This window comes from Bos javanicus, chromosome 26 (genome assembly GCF_032452875.1).
Source record: "Bos javanicus breed banteng chromosome 26, ARS-OSU_banteng_1.0, whole genome shotgun sequence".
Lineage (NCBI taxonomy): Eukaryota > Metazoa > Chordata > Mammalia > Artiodactyla > Bovidae > Bos > Bos javanicus.
The window spans coordinates 44,920,568-44,941,778 of NC_083893.1; the positions used below are offsets into that span (position 1 = coordinate 44,920,568).

Genomic DNA, 21,211 nt, shown 5'->3' on the forward strand with positions numbered 1-21,211 from the left:
CAACATTGGCAAAAGTAAATTTTCTGCCTGAAGAAACATATCCAGCTGTATTTCAGAAGGAAATGTTTAAGGTCATGTCGCATTGACAGAAAATCTTTGTGGCTATTAAGCCTGAAGCGGACAGAGGGCTAAATACAAGGTCCGGTTTGAGCTGCAGGTAACATTTACGTGTTTGACATTAACTGATAAAGTCTTGAGATTCAAGATTTGTGGGAGAAGCATCAGTGGGGGAAAAAAATGTCAATTCCAAGCCGACAAGGATACCATTGTTGAATAATCGTTAATTATTAATGTTAATAATTGTTAATAATCAATAATGATATCAATATCAATAATATCAATAATCAATAATAACGTTAATAATCGTTAATAATCAATAATTATTGTTGAATAATTGTCAGGAAAGCAAGCAGATGAACAACTCTCACAAAAAGTATTCTAAAACTATATTACTTTGCTTGTTAGGAGTTGCAGGCATATGTTTTGAATTTTCTATCATTTTGTTTGTAGAAAGATTTGGAAGAGGATTATTTTATTGAAATATAAGGCTGGATTGAGAAACGTCCCTCTCAAAGGAATTAGTTAGTTGGGAGGAAGGGCTTCTGCTGGCCAGAGTTTGGGTAGCCAGATCTGGGGAGTAACTGATGACTGTTTCCTGAATGTAACAGATGATGCTGGCCAGGTTGCTGGGATGCCAGCATCAGGGGCTGGCAGAGCAAGTACCCTAGATTTCTGAGTCACTGGGCTTCCTAGGGGCTGAAAGTGACCCCAAAGTACACATGGTCCCGATCCCAGAGCATTTGCTAAAGGCTGGGAAATGAAAGACTATATCCTGAACTCATCGCATGCTTGACAATAAGTTTTCCTCTTCTGAATCATGAAAAGTTAATGCAAACCGACCACAGTAACAGCAATATACTGCTCTCTGCCTGCTGCAGCTAGGGGGCTGGGACCCAGCTGAGGAAGTGACCTCTGCCCCGGGAACTGTGACGGTCCCATCCTGACTCTACTGCAGGTCCCAGGCGAGAGTGCACTGGGGCTGTGGGAAGCGTGTCCCTCTGGCAGAACCAGGGCTCTTGGTCAGCAACTCACAAGAGCAGGACATGGCTGAATAGTTATCGAATGAGAGTGCATGGTGGTAGACAGGGCTCTCTGTTCTCCAAGCCACAGCCCAAGCTCTGGACAAGCAGAAGAGCCTACGGTTCCCCTGGGCTGGGTCCCTGTTCCTGTGCACCTTGGCCCCTGCTGTTCTGGACACAGGAAATCCCTTCCTCTCCTACCTTGGCAATGACTACTCCAGGGCAACCTTGTTTAGGACCCTTCCTGCTCTAACCACCACTCCCTCCAACCCTGCCCCAGGCTGAGCCCAAGGCCCTCCTCTTTTCCCACCAGATCACGGCCCTCCCCACAGCCCCAGGCACTGTGCAAGCTGCAAGTTACTGCACGCTATACATGTAGTATATTCATAGACATGAAATAGACAAGCTACAGTAGAGGACAACAAAATACCCACGCAGAAGGCGTATTACTCTCCCCATTTTCACATGAGGAACAAGAGCTGAGCAACTTGCTGAAGGTTACCCTTTTAGAAAGTGGTCCATTCAATGCCCCTGGACCCCCAAGAGGGCCTTATGTCCTAATCCTTGAACCCTGTGACTATGCGACCTAACTTGGCAGAAGGGACTTTGAGGATGTGATTAAGAAATCGAGATGGGAAACGATGCTGGGCAACCTGGATGGTCCAATATAATCCCAAGAGTTCTTGTAAGAGGGAGGCAGAGGATCAAAGTCAGAGATAGAGATCTGACCGCAGAAGTGGAAGTCACAGAGACAGAGATTTGAAGATTCTGTTCTGCTGGCTTTGAAGGAGGGTGAAGGGGCCACGAGCTAAGAATCGCGGACAGCCCCTCAAAGTTGGAAAAGGCCAGCAAACAGATGGTCCCCCAGAGCCTCCAAAGGTAACACTGCCCTGCCAGCATCTTCATTTTAGGACTTCTGACCCCAGGAACTAGAAGATGATAAAGGCGTGGTGTCATAAGCCACTGTGAGAGCAGACACAGGAAGCTTACCCGGTGTCCGTGAACTGGAGAGCTAGGCTGTTGCACTGATATAAGGAGAGGAACACCCTTCATTAGCAAAGCGGGTGGTTGAAGGCCCTTTTAAGAACCCCCAGGTACAGGGAGCCCCTGAAGCTTCTGGCACCAAGTCTCAGTGCTCCTGAGGGTGTCAGTGTGATGACTGCAAGTACTAAGAGGGTCAAGAGAGATGGATCCCAAGAAGCCACCAGCCCGGGGGACTCTCCCAACCTAGTCCCCACGCCGATTATTTCCAGGAACTGGGCGCTTCTGACGTCAGAGATGTGTAGTTTGTGTGCTATGCCCCTCAGAGGAAGCCCGCCGTTGCTGGGCAAGGGCCCCCTCCGTCACCAGGGTGAGTGGGAGGGGAGAGAAGGGGCCAGCCCAGACCCTGGGGCCGCAGGCCCCACCGTTGCTCGCAAGGACGTGGCAGGTCCAGGCAGGTAACTCCCTACCGCTTCTGCTCTGGAGAAGCTCAGCCTGTGAGTCACGCCGTCAAGTCTGTCCGCCTCTCTCTCCCTGGTCAGGCAGCTCAAGAAGGACTAATCAGATGAGATAATGAACACCAGCCTCGGTCACCATGAATCACAGGCCCGCAGCCAGCTGAGTCACTCAGTGGCAGGGCTGAGAGAGCTGTGGGGCTCCGTCTGAGCTCACCCTGGAGCCGGGGCCAGATGCTCTAAGTCAGCAGGGCACCCAAGGCCGCGCTTTCCTCCAACAGCTCCGAGTGCTGTGTGTGCTCTGGCCCCAGAACGCTCCTTGGAAGGGAGTGTTGCAACTAAGTCCCCTGTAACTCAAGACGGGGAGATTACCGAGTCTGGGGAGAGGCTGGGCGGGCACGGCCACTAGGGATGCTTTGGGCCACAAAGGTTTGGCCTGGGGAAGCAGCGCTGACCCAAAGTGACCCCACTCAGCTAAAAGGTGTCCGGTCACTCAGCCATTCAGAGCCCGTACAACCGTGTGATGTGCAGATAGTGAGTGCCTCCTCAGCGCTTGTCATCGGGAAGCGTTTGAAGCTGTGAGTCCTACCTTGCCTGGAGGCCCTCCTGTCCAGCTGGGGAGGAGGTCTGGGGGCTGGTCAGGTTCCAAAGCCCAAGCACTAAGGCTCCGGGTACCGCCACTTCCTCTTTCTACCCACCCAAGTTCATCAGCTGACTCACTGGAAAAGCCCCTGATGCTGGGAAAGATTGAAGGCAGGAGGAGAAAGGGGTGACAGAGGATGAGATGGTAGGATGGCGTCACCGACTCGATGGGCATGAGTTTGAGCAAACTCGAGGAGATCATGAAGGACAGGGAAGCCTGGCAGGCTATAGTCCACGGGGTCGCAGAGTCAGACGTGACTTGGTGACTGAACAAGAAGCTCATCAGCGGAGCCTGAGGCCTTGGAAGAACTTTCAGAGAACGAGATAAACGGAGGCACGGTGAATGCCTTGTTGCTGCATCCGGGCTGCGCTCTCTTCTCCTTCAGAAGGTCCCCGGTGCACAGGAGCACTGGCTTGGCTGCAGGGTGGTGGTAGTGGGCTCCAAGAGAGCCCCCAGTCCTAAGCAATGTCTGCTCTGTCCTCCATACTCAGGCCATTGCTTCCACATCATGCTTCAAACCCAAGCTGAGGTTCAGTCACTGTTATTTGCCCTCATCACTCCTAAACCCCAAACCCCACCATCAAAGTCGGACAGAGGCCCGTTGGCTCTCTCTCCCCTACAGAGCCCGAGCTGGCCTGGCCCCCTGCCTGGGCCTGGCTGACCACAGAGGCCTTGCCACAGCTGGGACCTCTGGCCAGAACCAAGGCCGCCCTGCAGCCAATGGGAAGGGGCAGAAGAAAGACAAGATCACTGACATGGTCTTGGAAAATACCCGCTGTGGAATTCACTGTCAGAATACTGGGTGCAGGAACAAGGGGCCAACCCCGGGGTGACGAGCTCCTGCTCTGGGCCGCCCTGCCCTAGGCCCAGGGTCTCTGGCCCCGGAAGATGGGGCAACGGAGGACAGAGACACAGAGGGGACGGGGCCTTCCCCCTTTCACTTCTGAGCATCTGTTTAATGTTAGAGCTTCTGTGGAACTTGGGTTCGAGGCCTGGCTCTTTGGGGTGACGGCCTAGCACGGGAACTCGGCTGGACTCGGTCACAATCCCAGCCTCGTGACCTTGGGAAATGACTTCCGGCCTCTGAGTCTGAGCTTCTGCCTTCCGTAAAGCTGCGGTCATTGTCTCCACTTCAGGCGTCCTGTCCTGGGAGGTTTACGCAAACCAGGCTGAGCCCAGGTCCAGGGGCCCGTGGGCAGGAAGTGATGAACCATCTCTCAGGGACCCGACCACAGAGGCCGCTTCCTGGCTACCTTCCCACCTGGGTGCTTTTTTTCTGGGACACACGCCTCTGTCCCTCTGCTTTCAGAACAAAAAGGCATTCAAGGCCCTTGAACACCTGTCTCCGAGCTCTTCCTCTGGCGTCCAGGCCTCCCACGCTGGGCCCTCCCTCTGAACATCCTTCCCCATCACAGACGCACGCATCAGCTCGGCTCTGGCCTTCCCGAGGCAGCCCCACCCCCCCACCGCCCCTCGCCCCCTGGCTGCACCGACGTCCTCTCTGGCACCCTCTGCCCACGGCTGGGGCTGTCATTCAAGCGCCAAGAAGGACTTGGCACACAATCAGGGTTGTGGGCGGGGATGTCCTGCTGCCTGTCTGCCCGGCTCCCTGTTAAGCCATCTGAGGGCAGCGGTCCTGGCTGATTCAGCCCTGTCTCCCCACGGGCACACGGAAGGTACTCATACGTCTCTGGCCAGACCATTCTGTTGTGCCTTGGGGCGGGCTCCAGACAGCACCCACTTTTGCGTGCCCTGCGCCAAGCAGGCCCCGGTCGCACCACAAAGCCCATCACTTCAGCCCAACAGAAGGAAGGTTCTCGATAGCACGCTCTGGGAGGGATGCTCACGGAAACAGAGGGCGGGCTTCGCAGCCTCAGCCCCCAGGTTGGTGGCGGCCACGTACCTGGTCCCCAGAGGGTGACGCACTGCTGCTCATGGGTCTGGCAGATGCCATTGTAGCAGTAGCCATCCACCCCCTGGCATGGGTGCCCATCGTGCAGGTACACGTTGGCTGGGCAGTGAGGACTGGCCCCAGTGCAGAACTCCGGGAGGTCGCAGGCGTTGCTGGGGTCCCTACACGCGGTTCCCGCCGGCTTCAGCTGCAAGGAGAGGGCAGTTTATAAGCACCTAACTGCAGGAAACGGGGAAGAGTGGTCCCAGTAACACTCTGGGTAGATGGGAGCAGGGCTACCCCGTGTAGCCTCATGTAGACGGGTGCGGACTTCAAAGGAAGTTCCCTTTACTGAAGGGAGAGCTCGTTAAGTAAACAGTCTCCCTCTGGGATTCACCTTTCCACTGTGGGTGGTGGGGGCAACTAAGATGCAGCTCTTTTTAACTTCCTGCAACATCAAGTTTTCCTGGTAAGCAGACAAGCTGGACGCTGGCCCCTGGGCCTTGGAGGAGTGGGGTGCTACCTGATGGACCCATCGATTCTTAAGAACAAGATCTCTGGTCACCAACACCATCACTTGTTTTAAGATGACATTTGCACTTAAAGCGTTCACTTTTGTGGGCAAGATGACAAAAATCATCCCAAGGGCATACTTGCAACAGTGATTTTACTTGGCAATCAAATCACAGAGCTGGAAACCTGTCTGTAGGACTTTACAGGGGCAGGGAGAGAAGTAGTAAACCAGAGGAGCCACACAGGATGTTAAGGGACCATGCAAACGATGCCTCATCTTTTTGATGTTGAGGAGCGTATGGCTCAGGGTGGCTTGTCTGAGGTTATAGAGCCAGTGACCAGCCCCGCCTCAAAGCCCCCTCTCCAGGGACTTCACCAGCAGCTGCAAGCCAGGCGTGTCAGCTTCTTTAACATCCCCATGAGCTAATCACAGGAAAGGGGTGAAGGATACTTTAAGCTGAATGTGAAATGTCACAGTGCACTTTGGAAACACTGCGCTTCTGCCTGGGTGGCTAAGAGGGAGTTTCCTGCAAGCAGAAGGTCAAGATCAATTGCTTAATTAAAAGGAAATAAAACTCTACCCTTGGAACATCTGAATCAAAAGCTCAGACTTCGACTCTGCCAGATCTCAGCTCTGAACAGTGAGACAAACGATGGAACTGCCAACACGAATGCAGTCAGGGTGGCAGAGGCTAAAACTGCCAACTTGGCTGGGCTGGGTCAGCCAGCACCTTCTGTCGGGGGTTGTCAAGAGCAAGATGCTGAGGTCGTGGAGAACAACCCGCCCAGCACCTCAGCCAGCAGGCAGACATTCTTGGGATGGAGCGGAGGGACCTGATGTGAGTACTCCCTGCTAGAGGGGGAACTGGTTCTCAAAGACTTTCTCCAACAGCGCGACCAGAACAGTTAATGGGGAGCCTGAGTTTTTTGGTCCAATTCCTTTCCAGCTCATAAATTATTTACTACAGATGACTTAGCATTAAAATGTGCATTTCACACAAAGATTAGAAGATAATAAAAATAGGAGGTAGAGAGTACCAGCTTGCATGATGAGGACCACAGTTTCCCCAGCAGTGAGCGCTGGGAAATCACCCTGCCCTGTAGCTAGCCCTGCATTGGTGTTGAACCTGCAGAACCCATGGGTGACCTTGGGAGCAGGAGGACTCACCCGGCAGTTTTCACAGCACAGTCCGTGCGCGCAGACAGCGTCTGGCTTCAGGGCACAGGTGGTGGCATTGCAGCAGAGATTCTGACATTCCTGGAGACGGGAAGAGGTTTGACAGGGTCACCAGGGGGCCACTACTCACCAAAAGCGAAGGTTGCACCTTCAGTGACTGGAAAGGGAAGAAAGAACCCAAGGGCCTGGCTCTTGAGCTGAAAACCAGCCTGACCGAGGATTATCTTCCTTTGGAAGAAAGCAGAGCTTCTGGTAAGTGTTTATGAACTGCCTGGGAGTGCGTGTCCCTGGGAAAAGTCAGTAGCACTCAAGCATCTTTCACGATGGGGTGAGGGATGGGGACAGAAGGCTGGCTGGCTCCAGAGGCCATTCGCATCGGCAGTGGGTGGGGCCGTGTGTATGTCTTCGAGGACCGCAGGCCTCAATGCAGTGACCTGTATCAGGATCACTGGAGCCTTTGAATGTGTTTAAAAGTCTCCATAGATGCATACAAACTTAACTCTTCAAAGACTGACCCAGAGTTTAACCGAGAGCACAGTGGCAGGAAATGAAGTCAAACTAGTTGTGTTTGAACCACAGCAGTCCAACCTGGAGCTGCAGCTGGACTCTCGGTCAGCACAGGGAGGGTGTCTCACCCACCAAGACACTCCTCAGGTCAGAAAAGCACCTCAGAATGAGCAAGAGACCGGAAGGAGGTCTGTGGGCTGTGCCCATAGATTTGCAAGGGATTTAAACAGGTCAAATGGTAGATGGATGGTCCTCTCTGAGATAAACACGAGAGAGGAAGTGAACTCCTGTGTTATGCTGCATTTCACAGGTACCCAAGTTTTTGTCACATAAAGAAACAAGAGGCTATAGTTTTGCTTAGCTCTCAACAGAAGGCCTGCACATATCTATTCAATGTATTTATGACATCGTGGGCTTTAGGACATTCTGGTAACTTGGAGTTGACACACTTTAGAAGAAATTGAATTGCCATTAGAAAGGGGAGCTCAACAGAGTCTTCAGAATTGAGTTGATCAATGTCCCTTTATTTTCTCTTATATATGGTTTGTGCTGAAGAATTTATATGTTATTGGCTACAGGCCCATCACATACTATTTTCATAGTGTAACAGTTTACTCCCCAAACCATCTCCCATGAATGAATTTATCATCAGTATCATAAATGCAGTGAATAAAACATTGATAACCCAGAAGATTTATGGCTCAACCAGGATATGTCAACTGTATCCCGTGTAAAACTCTATGAACGATGTTCCCAGTGACTGCTCACTCCTATTACACATACACCCCAGGTTATTCAATTTTAAATTTGCTCAAGGACTTCATAAACATCCAGAGTGTGTAATATATACAGTAGGAGAAAACTGCCAACCTGAAGCCAATACTGTAACTTTCAGGATAGTAAGGAATTCCAACTCATGGATTTACAAGCCTAAAACATTCAGGAACTTGTTGTGTTTTTATAAACGGAGTCCATCAGTGGTAATGCTGATCAGTGTCACTGCAGGTGTGACGATGCTGTCCTGTACGGATGCGCTAAATGGCTCTTCTAATGGCACGTGGGCCGCTGACAGATCACAGACTCCCTTGCACTTCTAAGGTAAATCAGCCATCCTAAAACTGGTTTGTAAGACCCTTTAAGAACCAGGTCCCAATCCCCCCGAGGAAACTGCTAAATAATATACACAGAAGTTCAAATGGAAACGAAGCCAAATAGCATGGTTTTGACTTCAAAAGGGATTGATAATGTGAACAAGATAACTAAGTTTAAAAGATATTTGCAAGCTACTGGCATGCAATTGACTTTAAACAAGGAGATAAGGCTGCTTTTTCAACCCTATTAGCTTGGAAGAATGAGCGAGTTGTCAGGAAACCCTTATGGTGGATATAAATCTAATGTCCCGGACTCAAGGCTTCAGCACTCACTTGCCTTTTAACTACCCAGAATCTATTTCTTCTGCAGAACTCTGTTTATCAGAAGAGACAAATGCTTCATCCGTTGGTGCAGCTATTATTTTAGTGTTCAATAGAGAAGTTCAACAGAGTCGACAAACGCTCAGCCTCCAACGACTGAAGAGTAATGAAGCCGTGAGAGGATTTTCAGCAAATGCCCTGATTGTCATTCTTGGGTTGTAGGTAGTAGGCAGAGGTTCCTAGTAACCATGAACTGGGCTGAGGTAACAATGCATCTTCTTGAAAAGAGTGGCCATTATTTCTGAGAGCAGAAGCTGGGTCCCATCGTGAGCTGGGACAGTGGTTCTGACCCATTTACTCACCGAGGTGGTGATACCAGAGTGGTGGTGTCCAGGGGATGCATGGGCTGATAGGAAACAAAGGCATGATGGTTATTTACCGTGCTTGAGCGCTGAGTGGGGGAATAAAGAACCCAGGTTCACTAAAGTATTGGTCAGTTTGGAACCTGGAAATGGGCTTTCATACCATCAGAGTGCAGTGTGACCTTAAACCTTAAAAAGTCAACAAATAAAAAAAAATTAAAAATTAGAAAACTAAAAATTGAGGCAAAAAGCTTGCCTGTGACTTTCAAAGATTTCTTGGGAGAAAGAACTCTGGATGAAGAGATTGAGAGTTCTCTTCAGATATCAAGGACTTATTAAATGAGGGCTCTCCACATAGAATAACATGCAGGGAGAGTATAGCTCTGCCTAAGCAAGGAGTCTGGGTTCATAAAAATCTGTCCTGCAAGGCAGTAAGTTGCCTGGAGAGACAGTAACCTCCCTGTCAAAGCTGAATGACTCCTTGATGGGGGTAAAAGAGAAGGTCACAATATCCATGGCAAATTTCAGGCACTCAAGGATTTGCTGATGCGATGCTGGTGACGGCAGTGGAGATGAAGATGAGGCGGTGGTGGAAATGACAACAGTGATGTGGTAGAAATGGTAACCGTGGTGACATTCACCCTGCTGATGTGGAGGGAGGAAGGGATGCCGGTGGTCATGCTGGTCTATGGAATAAATGACTCTGGTAATAGAGTCATCCCAAACCTGAGAGTTCATGGCTTCAGGGAGAGCTGCCAAATTTATTCAAATTAATAAACAATTACAAGGAGCTCAAACAAAAGATAAACCATTTCAAGTCAACCTGACCTCTCCTGAGAAACAGGAGTAATTTAAACTGTTTTTTTTCCTTTAAGCAATTAGAAAAAAATCTCTGAACAATTTCTCCTTTGTATAACCTATCCCATGATGGTTTCAAGTTTTCCTCCACTCATCAAAAAGAGTTTCTGTAAGGCCATAATTAGGATTTTGTTCCTGCGTAGTAACCAAGCTTTGTGTGCTGTGAGCAAAATTAAACAGCCTCATGGACAGCACCGTGACCCTGGGTGAATCCTGAATTTAGCAAGGGCACAGAAACACTTGATCAACCTGCCTCTTCAACCCCCGTCCCCGAGCACTTATATTCACTTTTAATATTCTTACAGGAATGGTCAGATAGAGTCCAAGATTATTCCTGCTGCCATGGAAAAGCTCAGAGGATTGGAGAGGGTGGGATACGATGAGGAGTCCACAACCAGCTGTTTGTCTGATGAACACAGCGATGCACGGGAAGTCTCAGAATCTCAGCACAAGTCTCCTTCCATCCTAGAATCCTCCTTTGAGAGCAGCCCTCCAAGATGTGCTCTTCCTAAGCCCTCACCAGGCCCATTTGTGAATTTAGCTAATACCTACCTTGAACTTGTCTACCACTGCAGCTTGCATAAGCTCCCAGAGCGGGACTCGCACGTGTAGACAGCCTGCTATGCAACCGGGTGACTTTGATTTATTCTAAACACAACCTTCTCCAAACTTTGAGGGGGCTCTTGTTTTACCAGGCAGTCTTGCTGTGCCCTTTCTCTCTCCTTCCCAAGATTATTCAGAGATTTAAAAAAAAAATGGCTGCTACAATTTTGATGTTGATTAACTTTACCCTGGGCCCTATGAAAGCACGAAAATGTCCTGACAGTGGCTGGAAAGCAGGGTGAAATAAGCCTTTTGCTGGATTAAAAATGTTCTCTGCTCTGGCTTATTGCTTCTGAAAGCTGACAAGCTGAGAGGCAGGAGACTGGGAGCCTCAGGTCACACATACAGAGGAGGCTGCAGAGACAAGGGCAGAATTTCAACTCGGGAGGCCGCTCTTGGTTAAACATGAACGCTGCTTATTCAAATTCCCCTCCGGCTGCACACCTTGCAGAGAGAAAGACTTGGGGTTTACTAGCCATTTGAAGCCAGCATTCCAAGGCTTTCTTCTCTGTCAAATTCAAAGCTAAATGCTTTTTCATTGTTCTTGTCCTCATCTTCCCGAGACTGCCGTGTCCTTCAACAGAGAAGATTCTTTATCTCTTTAAACCAGTGATACAACTTAATTCACGCAATACTTAGCATTCAAGAAGGCCAGCCTGGCTTATGAAGCTTGCTCAAGGTGGCCCTAGGACTTTCCCATCCTGATTCTCCAGCACTATTCAAATTCTTGCTGGTTGGCCCAGCTGTAAACGTGAGACAAATGTCCTGTAAACGTTTCTCTTACCTCTGGTTCCCCACAGTCACATTCCTCTCCTTCTTCAACGTATCCATTCCCGCACTTCTGGCCCCCGAAGGACTGCTTCACTTCCGGCAGGTTGAACAGACACATGCCCATGCCCTTCTGCAGGCTGGCCTCCAGGTCCTTCCTGCTGCAGCTGCTGAACATCATGGGGAATGGGAACCTGCAGGAAGGAGGCCGGATGTCAGTCGTCAGGGAACAGAATGGGCTGTGCATCACCCTCCTTGTGCCAGTGCGAGTGGTACCCACGGGCATCATCTGGGCAGGTGGTCACTCTCTCAGTGAACAAAAGCTTGAATGCTCTAAAATGAGGCACCTTCTAAACCCTGCGTCCAATCCTGCACCATTCCAGCACCACTGAATGAGGAAGTGCTACCGGCTCAGTCATATCTTGGCTCTTTGTGATCCCGTGAACTGTAGCCTGCCAGGCTCCTTTCTGTCCACAGAATTCTCCAGGAGAGAATACTGGAGTGGTTTGCCGTTCCCTTCTCCAGGGGATCTTCCTGACCCAGAGATGGAACCTGGGTCTCCTGCATTGTAGGCAGATTCTTTACCGTCTAAGCCACGGGTGCTTTATCCCCCAAGAAATGATCCTTGGATGGTTTTCAAATCGACAACTCTAGACAGTGTCTCATTGCAGACATCATTAATAGTTCTGTGTGAAATGATATGATGGAGAGTGAAGACTCAGGACCCGTAGCTTGTAATATAACTATGTGAGGAAGTTTTCTAACTTCATTGCTCGGAATGGCCATCATCAGAAAGTCTACACATAATAAAGGCTGGAGAGGGTGTGGAGAAGAGGGAGCCCTCCTACACTGTTGGTGGGGATGTAAATTGGCGCAGCTACTAGGGAGAACAGCATGGAGGGTCCTTAAAAACACTAAAAATAGAGTCACCGTATGATTCTGCAATCCCACTCCTGGACATATATCCAGAAAAGATGAAGACTAATTTAAAAAGGACACATGCAACCTATGTTTATAGCGGCAATATTTACGATAGCCAACATGTGGGAACAACCTAAATGCTCATCAATAGATGAATGGATGAAGAAGGTGTGGTCCATATATGTACAAGGGAATATTACTCAGCCATAAAAAGGATGAACAATGCCATCTGCACCAACATGGATGGACGTAGAGATTACCATATTAAGAGAATTCAGAGAAAGACAAATCACCTGATATCACTTATATGTGGAATATAAAAAATAATAAAAATAAACTTATTTACAGAAATAGACTCTCAGACATAGAAAACAAACTTATGGTTACCAAAGCAGAAGGGAGAGAGGGATAGATTAGGGGGTTGGGGTTAGCAGATAACAAACTACTATATATAAAACAGATAACCAACAAGGAGAAGATTCTTGAGAGTCCCTTGGGCTGCAAGGAGATCAAACCGTCAAACCTAAAGGAAATCAACCCTGAATATTCATTGGATGAACTGATGCTGACGCTCCAATACTTTGGCCACTTGATGTAAAGATCTGATTCACTGGAAAAAGACCCTGATCCTGGGAAAGACTGAAGGCAGAAGAAGAAGGGGACAACAGGGGATGAGATGGCTGGATGGCATCACCGACTCGATGGACATGAGTTTGAGCAGGCTCTGCGAGCTGGTGATGGACAGGGAAGCCTGGTGTGCTATATAGCCCATGGGGTCTCAAAGAGTTGGATGCGACTGAACAACAAAGCCAACAAGACCTAATATATAGCACAGGGAATGATATATTAATACGTATCTTTTAATAACCTATAATGAAAAGAATCAAAAAGTATATACAACTGAATTACTTCACTGTACACTAGAAACTAACACATTGTAAATCAACTATACTTCAATTAAAAATAGTAATAAAGGCAATTGCTACCCTGAGGCAGGGGGAAGGTACAAATGACTGAGCTTATCAGCTCCCTGGCTTCACGGACATCATTTCCACAGGGGGACAGTGGTCAGAGCACAGCTGATACTGGTTTGGACCCATGAAGGGCAAATTGCTGTCTCCTCAGGCACAGCCTTAAAAGAACAGAGGAGGTCAGAAGTGCGGGTCCTGCTCTTGTCTCTAAAAACCAGGCCTGCAAAGGATGTGGCCAAGTTGGCCGATGTCCCCACAAAGCTCAATCTCTCCCTTCCCTGGCCGCGAGGGGTGTGCCAGCCCCCTCACACCTGGACGGGCTGTGTGACAATTCTTGGTGACGGAATTAGCAGGGGTGAAATGGCATGCAATTAAGTGGCGATTCCTTCCTCTTCCCTGTGGCCAGCTGAGTTCAGAGCATTCCAGCATCCTAGCAGGGAATGAGGCAGAACGTCACCTGCTCCCGACTCACCGCACAGCGCAGAGCCCCACAGCAGCACACGGAAGGGAACCCCCGCCCAGGACGGTAAGCCACTGGAAACCGGGGCTTCTTCCTACAGCTGCTAGTGTTCCCTAACATATACACAGCATCTGACTCTCTTACGAACGCATTTCCCCATGCCTTAGGCAGCAATTATAAGGGCTAAGCCCACCAGAAACCCAAGTTTTATCACTTAGTGAGCCAGCAGAGCCTGCCCACCAGCAAGCCCAAGCATCCTCTCCCATGCTGACGTTTAGAGGATGACATTATGATTGGATCCCAGTCAACTGGCCAAACCAACGCGTGCTGCTCTGTCTCCCTGAGGATGACAGACTAGCCACCATTCAATGACTGAATCTGGAAATATTTCAAGACCGTGATGAGTTCCAGGGCCAAATGGGTAACCCTCATGTCTCCCCAAGTGTTTTCTATCAATCTCAGTTATTAACTCTGAAGTATAATTCTAATCTACAGGCAAATTAATACATGCAAAGTCTTGCTCTCGGATACACCAGCAATAAACCAAGACTTATCTGGAGTGCTGTAACAAAGTTCCTTTTGAACTCTCTGTAACTTTCCTGGGCAGACAGACTGATTATTCCTGGTATCAAAGTGATGCTGAATAGCTTCAGATGACCAACCATAAGAAAGAGTGTAATTCTGTCCATTGAGAAGGGCTTTGTGTGGAAAATACGATGTATTGCACAGGGGATAGAAAACAGTCCTTTGCAGTAGAAGAGATTGAACCTTCTCCTGTGTGAGCTTTTCCCAGAATGCCCCATCTCAGGCCTGATCCTGGAGGCTAAATCTCACTCTCATGCCAACAATGCCTAACCAGGTGTTGTGATGAGAGCTTGCCAGTTCATTCTGGGAGGAAACTGATTTCTAGAAAACGGTAACAAGGAGTTAGGAGAGGCACTTGGATCGACTGTGAGCCTCGGGAAGGGTTTACACCAAGATTCACAGCAGCTGAGAGAAGCCCAGTGAAGGAGGGGTTATCAACCACCCAGTTCCCAAGGCAGCAAGACGTGTGCAGGGCTGAGACCAGCTCCAGGCACAGCTCCGACAAGCACTCCGATCTCACTGTCTTTCAAAACAAATACATTTTGATTTTTTTTTTTAGTGGGGGTTGACATTAAAAAAGGAACAGAAACAAGATGAGTGAGATCAGTGTAAGTTCAGCATTTAAATTCAGAGCATCTGGGAGAGGAGAACAGATCACTAGTAGCAAAAAATGACTGCGTGTCTGTGCTGGGTATGGTCAGATAAGACTTGAGTTATCTGTGTAACAGGACGTTTCTTGTTCTTAGGTTTTTTTTTTCCTTTCTCCTATTCTGTTGAAGGACAAAGCCCAGATGCTCTTAAAAGTTTTTTCTTGTTTCGTGTCATGGATAACATCCATCCAATTCACAGCTTCTCAACCTTGCTCTGAGGAAGAGCGTCCAGGCACTAATTCCTCGAGGTGCCTCCATCTGCTTGTTTTTTAACTTTATTTTTAACGGGAGGATGATTGCTTTACAATGTTGCATTGGTTTCTGCCATACATCAGCATGAATCAGCTGTAGGTACCCACCCATCCGCTTGCTCTTGAACTCCCTCCGCCCACCCCATCCCACCCCTCTAGGCTGTCATAGAGAGGTCCCTGTTTTAACAACAGAACAGCACAGCCACGAGGTGTGGAGGAGGTCACTGACACCGGTCCTTTGTTCCATCACTCCCAGCACAGAGCTGGGTCTTACACCACGCAGCCCAGTTTCACCGGCGTGACACCTGACTTCAAAGTCAGGACAAGGAAAACCTCCACCAGCTGCCAGCTCACAGCTCCTGCCCTGAGCACAGTGAGTGGGGCATCTTTCCCTCCGATCTGGACCTTCCTGACTTGCTCTGAGGGAGCCCAGGGCTGCAAGACCCTTTAGGAAGGCTGCAACCCTTCCCCATACTTTCCCATACAGTCCTCTCCATGGGGACTGGTCAACATTTCCCCTCTAATGGAGAATGGAAAAAGGCCACTTGCATCCTACAAGACCTCTCATTGGATGACAAATGGCGATGTGACCAGGGAGCGTTCTGCACCTGCCTTCATCCTTTCATGATTTCTCATCATGGGGAACAGTGACTATTTCTCTCTGATAGAATATTCCTGAGCCTTATTGGGGGACATTTAGAGAAAGTCAGGCTTTGGAGGAATAAGAGCAGAGAGTAACCTGTCACTCATCATTCAATTATTATGCAAGTATTTATTCAACACCTGAGTGCAAAGCATTGTACCAGGTCCTGGAGACACCGGAGTGAATAAAACACACACCCGAATCTTGGCCATGGTGGAGCTTGCATCTGGTGGGGCAGGCAGATAATACAGAAGATAAGGGAGTAAATTATGTGTTAGAAAGGAATGAACACGAAGGAGAAAAGTAAGACAGGTCAGGGGGCAAGGATACAGGAGGTCTTGACCTCTTAGGGGAAGATGATCAGGGAAGACCGCACAGGAAGGCAGGCATTTGGGATCTGAGGGAAGAAGCTGGATGCACCAGGAGGAAGAATGTTCTAGGCAGAGGGAGGAGCCGGTGCAAAGGGGTATGGGCAGGTGTGACAGTCCTAGAGGACTTTGTTCAGCAGACAGCAGCAGGTTCTTCTTTCAGTGATACATACCCAGAGGAGTGACCCCCTCCCCAGAGAAGACTCCTAGGCCCTCTGAGGTCAGGTGGATGGCAAAAGATGACCATGGAACATCATTAAAGGGGGAGAGGAGCATTGCCCTGCATGGACCAGGCATTGATAACTGCTTAAGGTACTTTTCATAATAATTTCAAACTAGTATTCCTCCCCACATTTTTTTTAAACCAAACTAGTTTTGACTGACAAACAAGGGTCTGATGCTGGAGTCCTCCTGGTTGACCAGTGTGGCAGGGAAGAAGAGAGTACCTAAAAACTATACCTAACCCAATGCGCCCCGGAGAGAGACAGAATTCAGTCATCTAAAATGGTTTCATGCAAATCAGAACTACCATGAAGTACCGCCTCACACCAGTCAGAACAGCCACCATCGCAAAACCTACAACTAACAAATACTGGACAAGGTGTGGAGAAAAGGGAGCCCTCCTACACTGTTGGTAGGAATATGAACTGGAGTAGCCCCTACGGAGAACAGTATGGAGGTTTCTCAAAAAAACTAGAGTTGCCGTATGATCAAGCAATCCCACTCCTGGGCATACATGCAAACAAAACTGTATCCAAAACGATACACGTACTCCTATGTTCACAGCATCATCATTCACAATAGCCAAGACGTGAAAGCAACCTAAATGTCCATCAGCAGAGGAACGGATAAAGCAGACGTGGCACATCATACCACGGTGTGTTCAGTTCAGTTCAGCCACTCAGTCGTGTCCGACTCTGCGATCCCATGAATCGCAGCACGCCAGGCCTCCCTGTCCATCACCAACTCCCAGAGTTCACCCAGACTCACATCCATCGAGTCAGTGATGCCATCCAGCCATCTCATCCTCTGTCGTCCCCTTCTCCTCCTGCACCCAATCCCTCCCAGCATCAGTCTTTTCCAATGAGTCAACTTTTCGCATGAGGTGGCCAAAGTACTGGAGTTTCAGCTTCAGCATCAGTCCTTCCAATGAACACCCAGGACTGATCTCCTTTAGAATGGACTGGTTGGATCTCCTTGCAGTCCAAGGGACTCTCAAGAGTCTTCTTCAACACCACAGTTCCAAAGCATCAATTCTTTGGCGCTCAGCCTTCTTTATAGTCCAACTCTCACATCCATACATGACCACTGGAAAAACCATAGCCTTGACTAGACGGACCTTTGTTGGCAAAGTAATGTCTCTGCTTTTGAATATGCTATCTAGGTTGGTGATAACTTTCCTTCCAAGGAGTAAGTGTCTTTTAATTTCATGGCTGCAGTCACCATCTGCAGTGATTTTGGAGCCCATAAAAATAAAGTCAGCCACTGTTTCCCCATCTATTTCCCATGAAGTGATGGGGCCAGATGCCATAATCATGGATGCAACTAGAGATTATCATGCTAAGTGAAGTCGATCAGAAAGAAAGACAAATGCCATATGTTATCACTTACACATGGAATCTAAAATACGACACTAATGACCTTATCTACAAAACAAACTCATAGACACAGAATGGACGTGTGGTTGCCAAGGTGGGGGGTGAGGGAGGCGGGGAAAGGGAGTTTGGGGTTAACAAACGTAAACTAGTATATAGAAGGAGTGGATAAACACCAAGGCCCTATTGTACAGCATAGAGATCTATATTCAGCACCTTGTGATAAACCAGTAACAGGAAAGGCTAAGAGTGTATAACTGATTCGTTTTGCTGTACAGCAGAAATCGACACATTATACATCAACTATGCTTCAATAAAAAGTAAAATGATTTCAGGTCAAGAGATAAGGGAATTTGATGATACCAAATATTAGATCTAACTATAATAGAATCCTGATTTACACACATAGCCACAGGAAAGAATGACTCCAGGAAAATGCTTGGCACGGCCAAGCTCATCGCCCTGCTTCCCAGGTACCAACCCTGCTTCTGAACTTCTGATGACACCAAAATGAAGCCTTTTGGGTGGCGTGCTCACTCCTCCTCCATTCATCTGCTCACTCACAGGAGAAGCAGCTGTTTCAGAGCTCTGAGGAGGATCCTGTGATGATTAAACTGTGGCTCCAGGCTTCCCCGTCTTTCCTTGCTGACCTGTCAAGGGAACTACCGGACACGCCCACTCACTGCCTCTTCACCCATATAACTAAAATGCTAGAAATGCATTCACATTATGCACATTTATCCACATGTATAAATTATGCAAATATATAAGCATATTCATTACATTGAATTGATGTATATATATTTGGAATAACTTGAGAACCTGCTTTAAGCTAGATGATAGGGTGGGTACTTTCTCATAGTAATATTTTCTTCTTTATGCTGTTTTAAATTTACACTTTAAAACAACCCTATGAAATAGGTTTGTTATCCATATTTTGCAAATGAGGTGAAGGCATTTAAGAGTTCTCACTCCAGTGTTCTTGCTGGGATAATCCCCACGGACAGAGAAGCCTGGCAGGCTATAGTCCATGGGGCTGCAAAGAGTTGTACCTGACTGAACATACAAGCAAAATAAAAAGGCAAAGCAAAGTTGGGAGATGGCAGAGCCTAGATCTGATCCCAAGTGTGGTTATTTAAAAAACTCTCCTCACTGAGGATATCAGTTCAGCCCTGGATTTTCCACAGTAAACTGCTGAGACATGGACAGTGATCAGTATGGCCCTGATGCTCGGACTTACATACGGAGGAGGAACCATTCTCTCAACTCAACACCTGCCTGAATCAGAGCCCCTCAAGTGGTCCCAGCATCAGTATCACCCAGCAACCCAGCAGAAATGGAGATGCTCAGACCCCACCTGGACCTGCTGCCCTGGAAGAACTCAGGGGTGGGGGCCCCACGACTGTGTTTCAACAAGCTCTCCGGGTGACTTCATTTTAAACCGAAGTAAAATCCACATGACAAAATCACCACTTAGAAATACACAATCCCCAGCATTTATGGTGTTACACAAACATCACCACTTATTCCAGAACGTTTTCCTGAGCGCCGCCCCCCCCCCCCCCCGCCAAAAAAAAAAGCCAGCCCATGAAGCAGACACTCCTCACCCCCACTCCTCCAGTTCCTGTCGACCACAACTCTGCTGTCTCTCTCTGGATTTGCCTGGTCAGGACATTTCGTGTAAATGGAACCTTCCAACGTGTGACCTTTCATGTCTGGCTTCTTTCAACGTATTTCCAAGGGTCATCCATGCTGTAGCACTCTCAGTACTTCATTTATTTCAATGACTGAATAGTATTCCATGGGAAGTAAGATTACATCACAATTTGTGTATCTATTCATCACCTGATGGTGCTGGTGATTTACCAAATGATCAAAATTAAAGATTGGGAGCAAGTGACCTAGGTTTAAAATTCAAATGCTATAAAGATAATACATGGACAAAGCCACACTTATTGGTGTGAATGATAAGAAATACAAACCAGGTGCCTTGCAGGTCACTTTTCTTGCACTTAAATTAGAAATAGTTCTGTTTTCCCCCCATGGTTTGATTTTTCTAAGAAAAGCTCAATGTACAGCATTTTGAAACCTTACGTGACCGCAGGTATGTGCTAGAAATTTCATGAGAATCTTAAAGTCAAATTCAAGTCACAAATGAATTTTCAAATATTGTTAAATATTAGAGCAGTTGAACTGATTAATCGTTGTACTTTAAGGTGCCAGAAGATCCTGACTGAACAGAAAGATGTTTCTCTTTTGAAGCAAATTCCTCCCACTCGCTTTGAACTCCAAAGTATGATAGTTCTGCCTTCTTTTAGCTCATTTTGTTCCCTTATTTTATAGCCTTACTCCTTAGACAATTAATGAAAAGAACATTGAATTAGGCCATGTAGTTGTTCATGACATTGAGGATCCCGTGCAGCCCATGGTGGGTAGTTTAAAAAAGACAAGCCTCAGTTTCTTCTAGAGCTTTTGGCAAACTCATCATAATGTGCTTTTTAATACTTTTCATAAATCATCCCAAATACGTCAGGACAGCAGCTAATTGAATTGACATATAGCAGTGACAGGCTGATGCAAAGCAATAAAACTGGAGAACTATTCAGAAAAGAGGCCTTTCTGCACGATACTTTCCCTTGGCACAAGAAGGCTTTACAATGATTATACGTAAGGACCCAGAAAAAAAGGCTGCTTTCAGTTCACAGGCAGAGAATTTCTTGCAGACACCATGCCAGGGTGACCGGCTCCTGCTTAGGTGTGACCTTCTTAGTTAAGACACGTCTGCCTTTTTCCTAATATTTAAATACCAAGGACACTTGGGGGTAAATTTACCATGCTGAATGCAAGATTAGAAAGAAAAAGCTGATGAAACAGACAGCTGCATTGATTCTGGAGAAAACACATACACAGAACCTACTTTCCAAAAGCGGAATGCCACTTACGGCTTCCCACCATAAATGCAGTCACAGCTTAATATTTCAGCCGTCACCAAGCTGCCAAGTAAAACATTATTAGGGGTTACTTTTACTTTGACAAATGTGCAGTCAGAAAACTCTTTTCTTGTAGGAGCCTATTGTGTGTCTCACGGCTGTATTCCTGGGGGTGAATCATACTAAGACCATTTATCAAGCCTGCCAGTGGAAGTAGGGCGTTATCTGCCTTGCAAAAGCTCTCTGGGAATTATCTTCTCTTTTTGGCAATTAGGCAGCCCGGGCAAGCAGCAGCAATCAGGCCGGATCCACCGGGGCTGCAGGTCACTGCTCTCCGTCTTCTTCGACTTCCTTGCCTCGTTAATCAGTGTGTGCTGGGTCCCAAAGAACCTGGGGTTCCCCAGCTCCAAGCTCTGGGAGTGACAACAGCCCACATGCTGACTGCAGGAAAGAAAGGCAGGTGACCGCAGCAAGAAGGATGGCAGAACGTGGGCAGCTGCTGAGAACAGCTTGAAGCTGACACAACCGTGTGACAGGAGAAGCCAGCATCGCAGGAAATCAGGGATGGGAAGTCACCCAGATTTCTGT

At 48.0% G+C, this 21,211-nt stretch overlaps 1 protein-coding gene across 1 annotated transcript in view; it reads right to left on the reverse strand.

Annotated features, from left to right (window-relative positions):
• ADAM12 (ADAM metallopeptidase domain 12) overlaps positions 1-21,211 on the reverse strand; it is a 397,161-nt gene that overhangs the window by 53,469 nt on the left and 322,481 nt on the right. Inside the window, exons 12-14 of the mRNA XM_061404001.1 lie at positions 11,266-11,443; positions 6,731-6,820; positions 5,062-5,257 (exon numbers count right to left, since the gene is read on the reverse strand). Coding sequence (XP_061259985.1) covers positions 5,062-5,257; positions 6,731-6,820; positions 11,266-11,443 — 464 coding nt within the window. The remainder of the gene's footprint in view (positions 1-5,061; positions 5,258-6,730; positions 6,821-11,265; positions 11,444-21,211) is intronic.